Source organism: Vicugna pacos, chromosome 5, assembly GCF_048564905.1.
Source record: "Vicugna pacos chromosome 5, VicPac4, whole genome shotgun sequence".
NCBI classification, from domain to species: Eukaryota; Metazoa; Chordata; class Mammalia; order Artiodactyla; family Camelidae; genus Vicugna; species Vicugna pacos.
In genome coordinates this window covers 39,543,503-39,556,561 of record NC_132991.1, presented here as the reverse complement: position 1 = coordinate 39,556,561, position 13,059 = coordinate 39,543,503, and the positions used below count along the sequence as shown (strand labels likewise).

General features: G+C 33.7%; 1 protein-coding gene across 8 annotated transcripts in view; it reads right to left on the bottom strand.

The window, feature by feature from the left end:
* The window catches only part of LOC102528082 (sodium channel protein type 2 subunit alpha), a 272,534-nt gene that overhangs the window by 67,758 nt on the left and 191,717 nt on the right, over positions 1-13,059 (bottom strand). For 7 of the 8 annotated variants that reach the window (XR_012072636.1, XR_012072635.1, XR_012072639.1 and 4 more), the window contains exons 1-5: positions 5,712-5,796; positions 4,831-4,959; positions 4,169-4,260; positions 3,013-3,285; positions 143-206 (exon numbers count right to left, since the gene is read on the bottom strand). Coding sequence is in view for 3 of the 8 variants with exons in the window: in XM_015237581.3 (XP_015093067.2) it covers positions 143-206; positions 3,013-3,285; positions 4,169-4,260; positions 4,831-4,959; positions 5,712-5,782 (629 nt within the window). In the remaining 5 variants the exon portion in view is untranslated. Of the gene's footprint in view, positions 1-142; positions 207-3,012; positions 3,286-4,168; positions 4,261-4,830; positions 4,960-5,711; positions 5,802-13,059 lie in introns of those variants that run through there. The other variant, XM_072961091.1, reaches the window with a different exon arrangement.

Here is a 13,059-nt window from a genome sequence, read left to right as displayed (position 1 = left end):
GCTATTTTGAGAGCCAGCGTGAAGTGGAATTTATGCAGGGCTCTGAATGAGGAGCAAGCGGGGGCTGGGTGGGTGGGAAGTGGCAGGTTACTGAGGCTGATGCAGCAGTGCAGACTGAGACTCAACACCAAACATCACTTACCCAGCATCTGAGCTGTTGCCACAAAGCAGAGCATCATTTTGCCCTTCCAAAAAATAAAAGTGACCTATATAAAAGAGCAAAGAATAGAAAGAATCATTAAAAAACAAACAAAACAACCCTTGAAACACTCCAGCCATTGTGTCTAGGGAATAAAGCTCACATTTTAAAAAACCAAAATGAAATTGAGTAAAATAATAAATATGTGCATGGCTAAATGAAAATATTTTAATAATAATTGAATATTAAACACATGTTAAACCATTTTGAATTAAACAAATGTTTAGGAAATCTGTTGTAAAAAGAGATTTTTTTTGTAGGGAATAACTATTGTAGCATTTTCTATCAGTATTTCTTGTAAATAATTTAAATTGCTTGGGATAATTCAAAAAAGAGCTGCCAAATTAAAGCTGTTTCCTTGGCACAAAAAGTGAGAGAAAGGAAAGCCTTGTTGCTTTTGAATGGTGCCATGAAATAACATTTTGTTTTACAAATACGTTTTGCCTGTACTCAAAATAGATTCAGACTTTTTTGCCCTACCAATTTTGACTTAATTTCTTGTGAAAGTGGGCTTATGTGTTTGTTCTTTCTATGATGGTATAAATAACTGTTTTGTTTTGATATTTGGCTTGATTACTTCTTTCAAGATAAACTTGCTTCTTTAGAGATACATATTTTCTAAGTATACCTAGTTTTTTACTTTTAAGGAATACCTTGTATATATATAACTTTAATAAGTTACAAAGATGATCTCAGGAAACATACATATGCATAAGCATACATATTTGCATATTCACATACGAAAATACACAGACACATACACATTAAAACACACACAGATATATATTCCACAAAAAATTTTATGATAGTTTTCAAGAATATTTAAAGCTTATTTATACTCAAGGAATACCATAATATATTATATAGGTCAATATGGGGCATAGTTCTACAAAAAAATTTTAGATCCTTACCTCATAATATATATCAAAAATTATAGATGTTTAAAGATTAAAGACTTACAGACAAGTCCATTCATATAATATAAGAATATATAGGTTTTCTTTTTAATCTAGAATATATAGGTGGCTGTTTTATATGTAGAATATCTATGTGAAAAATTTTATTATCTCTGAATTGAGAAGTATTATATAAACTTAAATATGGAAAAAAGAAAACAAATTTGATGACTTAATTGCCTAAAAATCAAAATCACTTAGGCATCAAAAACAAACAATAAGAAGAAAAACAGGCTGGAGAATACATTTGCCAATAAAAGACAAAATGTTAATATACTTGGTAAATTAAAGAGTTCTTATGAATTTCCCAAAATATAATATCACCTGATAGAATAATGGGTAAAAAAATCAACAAATAATTCACATTATAAGAAACATATAACTTGCTAATGATACTAATAAAAATACTGTAAATTCTACCACATTAATAACTAAAGAGGATACACTTTTCCTCTACTAAAAGATTTTAAAATATGATAATAGTCAATATTAATGTGAATCCAGTAAGATGGCCATTGCTATCACAGGTATACAGTGGTATGATCCCTCTGGAGAGCAATTTGATAGTATGTGTCACTAGCCTTAAATTGGTCATACCTTTTCATTCCCCAAAATTCTATTAATTAAAATATATCTGAATGAAACAATCAGAAATAGAAAAAAATTTATGTTCAAAGATTGTCCATTGTGCTGTCAATTTATAATATTGAAGTATTGGAAACCCCATAAATAATGAAATCATTTGTTTTATTTATTCATTTATCCAGTGAATCTTATCTGTCTAGTATAAATCTTCATAAGAACACTAATTCTTAAAACATTAGTAAGGTAAACAAGGGCCTACTGTAAAGCACAGGGAACTATATTCAATACTTTGTAACAGCCTATAAAGAAAAAATATGGAAATACATATATATGTATAACTGAATCACTATACTGTACAATGGAAACAACACAACGTTGTAAATGGATTATACTTCAATTTAAAAAAACATTAATATAATGTGAGAAGTGATAACATTTCATATGGTTCTAAAAACCACAGCAGATACCACAGACTAGGTATCCCAGTGGAGTACTGATAATCAAGAGACCAGTGGAAGTTGGCTAGCTAATTGTGCATAAAAAGGGAGGGACTTGGACATGCCAATGACAGGGGCTGGCTTCAATGATAAGAAATTATAGTAAAGTACAACATAAGTATATTCTGATGTCTATCTCTACAATAAAAATCAAACTATACTGATAAACAACTCACACAATTACTGGTACCACAGAGATAAACTAGAGTAAGAATATTACAGGGTTAGGTTTTGAGTTTACACTTTCTTATCAATAAGTGGCTTGCTAGATTGAGGTTGCTTAACTTTCTGATGAGTACACCAATTCAGATTTCATCCTGGTGAATGGTTTTTCTATTTCCAAATATATCATATGCACTCAGTACATATACTGAGTCAAGCACATAGGGCCAGATTATTCTTCCTGAGTCTTCTTAACAATCCATTTCGGCAAAATGCACTGAATAGTTCAAACTACTGATTTATTTATTAAGATGACTGAAAACTGATTAATGCCTACCAAATAAATATTTTTGTTTATATAGCATTATATTGTACTGCTTTCAACACTGGTTTTGGAAAAGAAAACATTTCCAAATGGCAACTTTTATTATGTTGACTGACAGATAAGGAAAAGTGAGTAAGATATCATTTGATTTCTGTATCACATGTATTAAGTTATCTTAAATTGGTCTAAGTAATCTTGTTCATATCAAAATTGAGACAATTTTCCTTATATATATTTTTTAATATTTAAAGGACTAAACAACTTAATGGTTGAAAGAGTATATCTTACTTTTATCTTCAATATAGTCATCCCAGTTAAACATGCTCACTGTCCTATTGAAAGTGGTACCATTCCCATCCAATGAGTTATTAAAGAAGGAGGTGATGTTTATTTCCAAGGAAGAATTATCTGGGGGCCACTGCAAACATTTATTTCTCAGGTTGCCCATAAACAGCTGTAATCCTATTAGGGCAAACACGCTCAGACAGAACACAGTCAGGATCATTACGTCTGAGAGCTTCTTCACCGATTGAATTAGGGCCCCCACAATGGTCTTCAGACCTATAAATAAAATCAAGGGGAGGAATATAAATATATTATGCAAAAGCTACTTTACAGACAAAAACATCATGAGCTTGTCCTGGAAAATAAAGATGTCATGCAGAATGCCAACAATATTAGTTTAATGTTTGTGATTAGATAACATTTTTATGAAAAGCCTGCTAGCTGGTGAAAATGAATGAAAGCAGAATTTGTAAGTTCATTAGAAAACTGTGAATGGAAATAAACCAAAAGTGTATTTCCAAATATTCCTTAGAGCAAAAGAAATGGTTTTGTTATTCATGCTTAAACATTAACCTTGTGTAAATATTTTGCTTTTATTTGCAGATGTCTTACTCCCTAACCTCTTATTGATTTTAGAAAAATCTATATGAATAAAATAGTAAGAAATCTTGAAGTAACTGAATTATGAGGTTATATTTTTGTGAATTCTGAAAGCTTGAGTATGGGTTAAAAAAGGAAGACATCTGAAAACTGAGCCCCATGCAGCACCCATGCTATCTTTTGCTTTTTCATTTACCTGCAGTTAAGAAAATTACCAGTTTTACACCTAATTGGTCAAATTTGCTTCAGTTTGAATGCCTTATAGTGTAGCTTCTATGCAGAAAGCTTGATGTTACAGGACGCAAACCATGTAGCCTGTTACTGCAAATGCCTCATGCAAAAACTTGTTAAACTCAAAGGCTGATTTAGAACAATTAATTTTAAAGAAAGCAACTAGTAAAAACAAAGAATCAAATCCATCCAAAATATGATGTACTGATTCTTTCTTTTTTACAAATTTTTTTGCAATAGGTGACAAGCAACAAGGCTTACACACAAAAGCTGTGATTGTAGCACCAATGCTGCTAAACTCAGCCTCGGTGTTTAACCTAGCTCTCACCTGGAATGACTGAAATTGTTTTCAATGCTCGGAGAACTCTGAATGTTCTCAACGCTGAGACATTGCCCAGGTCCACAAACTCTGTCACATATCTGTAATAGGGAGTTCACACACAAACACAATAACAGAACACAAGAAACAGTTGGAGATATAAGGGGCCTACCACCTTATACCAGTTTCTTCTTACCTGGAATTACAGAAATAGTTTTCAAAGCTCTCAAGACTCTGAAAGTTCGAAGAGCTGAAACATTGCCTAGGTTTACAAATTCTGTTACATACCTGTAGAATTAAATCAGAGTTATTCAGAATTTAGGGAAATCTAAGTCGGTCTTTTATCAAGACCTTTTCAACTTCAAAGAGTGTTGCCATCAGATTTCCCAATTAAGAGAAAAATGGCATTATCATCAATCATAATCTCTATTACTTGAGAAACTTATTTTATTGCTTTACAGCTCTAACAGAAATCAAAGCCATATAATTTACTATGATAGTCCTTAATTTCTCCAAAGTGCATAATTTGATTGGAAGAAAAATATCCTAAATTCACATGATAACTAAGAAAAATGCTTGATCTGTTAAGGGAAGCCACCAAGGAGAAATATAGTGTTGGCACCCGCCAATAATTTACTCTTCCCAGACAGAAAATGTACTAAGATACTTACGCAAAAGTAATGACAGTGAAATCCAACCAATTCCATGGATCTCGTAGAAATGTGAAATCTTCTAAACAAAATCCCCTTGCAAGTATTTTTATAAGTGATTCAAAAGTATAAATTCCTGTAAAGGTGTACCTGAGAGAAAATAGCCAAGCCCACATTAAAGATCTAGTAGGTAATTTACATGTACATATCTTAAAGGAGACTTAAACAACAAATACAAATTAAAGGCTTCCATATTGTTCTATATCAGTCTCTCTATGATGTGGAGCTTAGGTAGAGTTTAAGGAAAAAAGAAACATTACATTCTGAGAGACATTCTCATTGACTGTAACTAAATGAGTATTGTACTTGCTACATTAATTAATTTGAAGACCCAAATAATATGGTTTTATATGAAGATACTATCTGAAATACACTGGCTTTTGGTCTGATTTAAGCCAATAGTTATTAATACAAAAATAAATGAAGGATTTTTATTTAATAAAATATGCATCTTTAAGAGCCATGATATACATTACTAATAAAACATAGAAAGGTGATAGTCATGAGGAAAAGAACATGAAAACTAGGTATAATTTTTATCATCATGCATTAGCAATCACTGATGATCTTCAAAAGAGTATTCAGACTCAAAAGGAAGATAAAGGACCACAAGTACTGCAGTCAAATCAGTGCAGTACTTTGAGCAACTGAATGAACCAGTGCAAGCTTTGTCCTACAGAAAATTAGTGGTTAAAATGAACTTGAATCATTGTCTAAATGGTATGAAGTAGCTAGTATGATTTGCTAAAGAAACCCTGATGAGGTTGCAAGATGTTAGACGCACAATATGAAAGATAAATGGACAACAATATTGAATGACTTTTTTAAAATCTTCTACTTACTCCACATTCTTTGTCCAGTCTGGAGGGTTACTCATGGTCATAAACACACAGTTGGTAAGAATAGTGCACATAATGAGCACATTGAATAAAGTAGAAGAATATCGTCAAGGAAAACAAAGTTCACTGGAAAATTTCACTTTCATACACCATCATATCTTTCACCACCATGAAGTTAGCAGTTTTATGCTCCTATTATTTTATTATTGAGTTTGCTTTTTCCATTTCTGTAATTTTAACAAATTCATATCCAAGCCATGTCAGGCCAAACCATCAACTATTTTGATGCTATTTATGTGTTTTTAGTCATAAAAAACATTAAATGCAAAGAAATTAGTTCACCTGTAAGTAATTTATTGATTTAAGGTTTTTTTTTTTTTTTTTGACACGGCGACTAACGTGTAAGCTCAGCATGTATGAAACACCTGACAAAAACTGAACAAGAGAATTCAACCGTCTCTCAGTATCCGTGGGAGATTGGTTCCAGGACTCAGCGGATACCAAAATTTGTGGATGCTCAGGGCCCACAGGGCCCTCTATAGCTGTAGGTTTTACATCCTCGATTCAACCAACCACGGATCCTGAACATTGTACAACGTCTACTGCTGACTGAATCTGCGGGTGCAGAACCTGTGGATATAAAACCCCTGTATTTGAAGAGCTGACTGTAATTGAATGTGTTATAACTCTATCCTAAGGGTTTCTTAGGTGGAACATCTTCAGTAAGATTCTAAGTGGAATATATAATATACAGTTCAATTGCTCATTAAATTCTGAATAGAAAGATAAGATGGCTGGTGTTAGTACTGGCATTTCTTGGGATTGTAACTGTGGCCCAATTACTTATTAATTTCCCTAAGCCTTGGTTCACTTTGTTATAAAAATGAGAAAATACCATTTTCACAGGATTTCTTTCAGGATCAAATTAGTTAAAATATGTTACAGCTACTACAATTTAATGTGCCTTGTACATGGTAGATACTCAATAAATTGCTTTTCTAATTTCCTGAATCAGAGAGGACACTACTTAAAACCAACATGTGGTTTGTTTCACTTTATACCACTTTGCCTTTGCAGACGTAGTCAATGCCCTTCACTCTCTTTTATGTTGAAAAACAGCAACAAAAACTCTTTAAGAAAGCATTCAATAGTCGGATAGTTGAAATAATTTTCTTTCATGTTTAATAAAAATCGCAAAAAGGATTCATTGTAGTTATTGCAAAACAAGAGCCTTTATCAATCTGGATTTAGAAACAATAAAAATTACAGTGAATAAATGCTATTAATATACCATCTTGCTCTTTATTTTTATTATAAATCTTCACATTACTTACACATAGCAAAATATCAGCATGATTTTAAGTGCAGTAAAATACAACAGTGAATAGCCAACATTGTGTTAATCTATAGAGGAAATTTATTTGCACCTACAGCTGACTTTAGTCAAAGCAATTATTGATTTTTCATTTTGACTAGCAGTGATTTAAGGCATATGCTTAATTCTCAGCTTGTTCAAATGCATCCACATGAAAAGTCATAAGTGAATGATGTGGATCAGCCACGTGAGGGCACTACAACCTAGAGAACACAGAAAAACACCATTTCAAAGAAGAAACACATGTTTTTCCTTTATTGCTAGAAACAAACACAAAATAAGATAAAATTAAAGATGACTTTCTATTAGTATATAAAGCTAGAAGATCCTCTGTGTCTGTGTCTGTTAGCCTGCTAGGCCCTGTAACTCCCCATGGCAGAGTGGCACCATTCAAAATACAAGGTTCCCAGCCTCAAACATGCACAGTCTTAAATTTCTCCACTTCACTGTACTTCCTACTCTGCAAAGATAATTTCAAATATTTCCAACTCTCATCTCATCTCCTCCTTCCTTCCTTCCTTCCCCATTTCAAACTGATGACCTTATTTCCTACTTCACTGAGAGAAGAGATAGCATCAGACTGCCACATCTTTACTTCTCACTCCCAAACTGACAAACCTTTCTGTGCTGGGATCCTTTCCTTCCTGTTTCAACGGGGGTAGTTTTCAATCCCTCTACCCATACTCTGGACACCTCCCACTGGTCCAGAACACTTCAGAAATCTCTTCTCTCTTCCTTCTCTCATCTTCAGTAACTCCCAGTCAATCCACGTTTCCCTATCAACACAAACTTGCTTAAGCCTCTCTTATCTTGGAGGAAATAAAAGAGAATACTTTCCTGTAATCCACAATCTTGTAACTACTCACAGCTCCACTTTTCTTTTCCATTTCACAGTCAAACTTCTTGAAAGATGTTTTTCTTTACTTTCCCTCATTTTTCTCTCACATTCTCAGCCAACCAGTTTTCTTTCTAGAATATGACAAACATCTTCATGTTCACTAAAAACAGAAGGATAATTTTGAGTTCTTATTTGGTATGCTCTCTCAGCAGCATTTGACAAACAATTATTCTTCTCCCTTTCATTATACTCTCTTACTTTTGTGTTCTTGAGGTCCCAATCCTTTGATTTTTCATGCCTCAGGGCAACACTTTTTTGGTATCCTTTGAAATATTTCCCTTTTTTAAAAGAAGGGCATAGGATATCCAAGCCATTTCCCCCTCTTCTGCTATATTTATCTGAGTAGAGCTCATCAACAAACAGCTCCAAGTACCATTTACATATCCACTGATCTCAAGTATTTCTTGAGAATCAAGAGAGGCTAGACCTCTCTTCTGAACTCCACACACCCAATTGTCCATATTATATCTGCACTTATGTATACTTATCTCATCAACACCTCAAATTTTTTTGTATTCTAAAACTAAACTAAAAATATTTTCATCTTATCTCTCTGCTCCCCTCAAATACTGCTCCTTTGAGCATCTCTGTATCACAGAAAATGTCTCATGATCCAGCCAGGAACCTAGGAGCAATCTCACATTTTTCTCTTCCCTAAACCTCCACAATCAACTCAACACCAAATACTGTCAATTCTACCTGCTATCCCTAGACTCAGTGCACTTTCTTTTCCAATCCTCATGTCACTACATTGTCCAAGTGTCCATCAAATCTAACCTAGATTACAGCAATTTCATTCAAACTGGCCTTTCTAAATCCATGTCTGTTTCCTTTCAATTTTTTTTCACACTGTACCAAAATGATCTTTGTAAATGTAATTTGGACCATTTCAATAACTTTCCTTTACTCCTGGGATGATGATCAAATATCTTAACAAAGAGTGAAGAATTTAGGAGATCTAACTCCTGTCTACTTGTCCAATTTCATCTTCTTTACTCTTCATTCCACTCTCCCAGTCCAATATTATTATAATTGTTTTAGGTCATGAAATGAAACATGTTCTTCCTCAAGTCAAGGTCCTCACAAATATCAATTCTTTTTCCAGGAAATGCTCTCTACTTCACTTTAGCCAACTCATACTTTTTCTCTAGTACTCAGATTAAAAGTTATTTTCAGTAAAACCGTTGCACAATAGCACCTTGGGCTTCAGCAAGTTAATTCTTTAAGGCTCAGTTTTCTTATGTAAATGAAGATAATACTATTAATACTTTCCTTAGAGGATACAGTTATTTTTATTACTATTAATCATTTATTAATTATAAAAATGTAGGGCATTTCTTCATTATTCTTAAGAAAGGGAAAGCCATTGTTTGTTCTGTTCAAGGACTTTGTAATAATATATAATTTTCAGAGAAGTTGCAGAGAAAATTTTAACTAAATATGTATATGAACTAGAGGTAGAATATAGTCTTATGTAAGATGTTTTCTAACATAAAAACAGAGAATTCAAAGCAAAGTAGATAGGCCTCTTTTTACACATTGATGCATATGTGTGAGACAGCAGAAATATTGACTAAATGTCATATACATACATACATATATATATAGAGAGAGAGTTAACTCTTGAGTTGTTTAATTTTGTTATTAACAAACTCCTAACTATGTCATAATATGTGATAACTTTTGAGCATTGGAAGCAGGAGAAATAGAAATCGTAAGTTGTTTACCCTCCTTTCCCACAGATCTATATAATTCTTGCATGGAAAACCATGATGTTTTTGATTTCTACATATATCATATAATTTGGGGATAAGCTCACTTCTTATTTAATGAATTAGTAAATTTGCACCACTGGAAATAACCTTTGAAATGCACAGACAGATATTGGTAATGCCCTAGTACATTATTTATATCTGAGGGTTTAAAAATCAGTTTTCTTCTGTTAGGTGGAAATTGCAAAGCATATTGAGCTGAGAATCAAAAACCTAGTCTGAAGTTTTAGCTCTGCCACTTAAATAAAATGTAGCCTTAGAGAAAGACTAAACATGTCTGGACTTCAAAGAACTCATCACAAATTGAGAAGGTTGGGACTGACCACATTATGCTTCCGTCATTTAACAGCTCCTAACTCTAGTGCTGTATAAGCATTCTGTTTGCAAAATCAAGCCTCAAGAAAGTAGTGATTTGTAAGACTTCTTTGTGGAATTCCTTAAACAATATGAGAGCTTTCCTTTGCTAATCTCACAGCAGCAGCTGCTGCTAGAATTATAACTACTACTGCCAACAATAGCTGTCTTAGCTAACATTTATTAAGTTCCTACTAAGTGCTAGTTATGGTGTCAGGTAGTTACATATATTTATTATTACTGATTTGTAAATTATGATTGCAGTTTTATAGATGGAGAAACTGAGATTCAAAAAGTTGGAGTAACTTGGCCCAAGGTCATACAGCCAGAAAGTAAATCTCAGAGGTGGTGTTTGAAATCGTTTCCTGACACCAAAAGCTGTTTTTATATTTTCCTACTCTGTGTGAATGATAGGCAGTTCTGCATTATTGTGTGATTTGGAGTGTTTCAGATCTTTGCCATCGCTTTAAATACAATCTGTACACTAACATCTCTCAAAGTTATACCTCTAGCCCAACTCTTTCCTGAACTCTAAACTTGCATTACATTTAACTCTTCAATTCCTCCACTGACTAATAGTCACTTCAAAAAAGTATGCTCAAGTTTAAACTCTTCTTTTTATTTTTTAAAGTGGTATTTATTTATTTATTTATTTATTTATTTATTTATTTAGGAGGAGAGGTAATTAGGCTTATTTATGTATTTATTTTTTAATGGAGGTGCTGGGGACTGAACCCAGGACCTCGTGTATGCTGATCACCCACTCTACCACTGAGCTATACTCTCCCCCAAATCCAAGCTCTTGATTTTACCCAGTATATCGCTGCACCTGAAGTTGTCCCAAGCTCAAGCAACTACATTTTTCTTTCTTGACCAGACTAAACCCTTGGAGTCATCCTTAGCTCTGTTCATTCCCTCACACCCCACATCCAATTGCTCAGAACATCCTGTCAGCAGTTCTGAAAAACACATCTAAATTTGATGATATTTGTACCCTTATTGTTTCCACCATAGTCCCCTGCCTTAATAATGGCAGTAAGTCCCCAATCTATCTTCTTGCTTCCACCGTTTGCCCCCAGTCAGTCTATTCTCTACCCAGCAGCCAGAGTGATCTTTTATAGATTTGAGCCAGGTGATGACATTCTTGTGCTGAAAACCCTTCAGTCATCTCTCCCCATCTCATTCAGTGTAAACTTGGTGTCCTCACCATGGCCTACAACTTCAGTCCTGACCTCTGCTCTCACTGACCTCATCCCCTCCTACTCCCTGCCTTTTCCACTTCTCCTCTGGGTTCCTTGCTGATTCTTGAACATACTTCCACTTCATACTTTGCCTTCACAGTTGCTACTCCCCTTTTTCCTTTCTATGTCTCACTCCCTCACTTCCTTTGGAACTCTACTCAAACGCTTTCTTTTCAGAGAGGACTTCCCTGATTATATGATCTAAAACAGTACATTGCCACACTTCTTTTTTTACACTGTTCTATTTTTCTTAATAGCCCTTATCAATAGCTGACACTAGCTGATTTATTTTTATTATTTTCTCCTCTCAAACACACACATACACATGGATGTAACTACATGAGAGTAGGGACTATGTTTGGCACAACGTTGTATTCCAGTGTCTAGAAGAATGTCTGCCACACAGTAGGTACTCAATAAACATCTGCAAATGAACAAGTGAATGAATAACAAATGCAAAATACAGGAGAGTGTATATTAATCTAAAATAATAAAAGCTGACATGCAACACATTTAAAATTCTAATAGGGAATTTTAGGAATATGGACTATTTTTGACTTTTTTACCATCAGAAAATATAACCATATTTTATTTAACTATCAAAACAAGATCGTAGGCACATCAAAAGCATTTTCAGTTTTCAAAATATACCCTGGCGAAAATATAGTAAGCATAAGATTTTTCTGCCAAAATCAAGGAACAAAGCTAATTTGATATGCAACAGCTCCTAATGAATATAATAGCTTTTTAAGAAACAAGTCAGGATTTTAGTTGCAAATAGAGATACCAGTCTAGAGTTAAAATACAAATTTCTTTATTGTGAATGGCCATTTTCATGATTATAAACTAATGATAATAAATACACAATGACCCCTTAACTGTGTCCAAAGCCCACCTTTACTAACTCCAAGCATTTTAAACTTATAGCAAAAGGCACTGTGCTTGAAGTCAGAAAACCGTGACTTGAGCCTAAGATTTGCATTATGAGAAATAAGACCAAATCACTGGGGAAATCCTCTACAAGCTGTATTATTTACATTAAAGTTTACTAGGATCTCCAGTCAAATGTGCATTATCACCAATAGACTGAAGAACTGTCTATCTTAGACTATTAGTCCACCTGCCTTTTTTCATATTTCTACTACAAGGTGCGATACCTGAAATATAATTTAATTCAGGCAGTCAGAGATTTTAAAAAATCTATTCTACATCGGAAGAAATATGTAGCTGTAAGCCCTTTGTAAGCTTCTAGGAGAGCCAATTGTTTAGTTTGGCAAACCTGGCTGCCTTCCCATCTCAACTTGTACTGCAGACCTCTTAACAACTTTGACCACTGGAAGTTTTTTTTTTCTTTCTGGGAAGCAAGCACAAACCCTAAAATTCAAATTATATCTTGATTCCTAGGGAGCTCCCACCATAAACTCAGTCCTCAGAGTTTATCTCTTATCTCCCTACAAAAGTTTTAAAACAAAACAAAAACCTGCCTTTTTCTTTAATATTAGGCTTTCTTAATTTTATCTTATCATTCAGATTCCAAACAAAATAGATTTTTCTGACCTATTCAAACTTTCCATTTTGTTACTTGTTTTGTATCTGATTCTCCAACCTCTGTCTCATTCGTCACTTTTTATTCAATATATACTCGCCCAGTATTGACTACACACAAAGCGTTGGGCTAACTCTGAATTTTCCACATAATTTCATATATAAA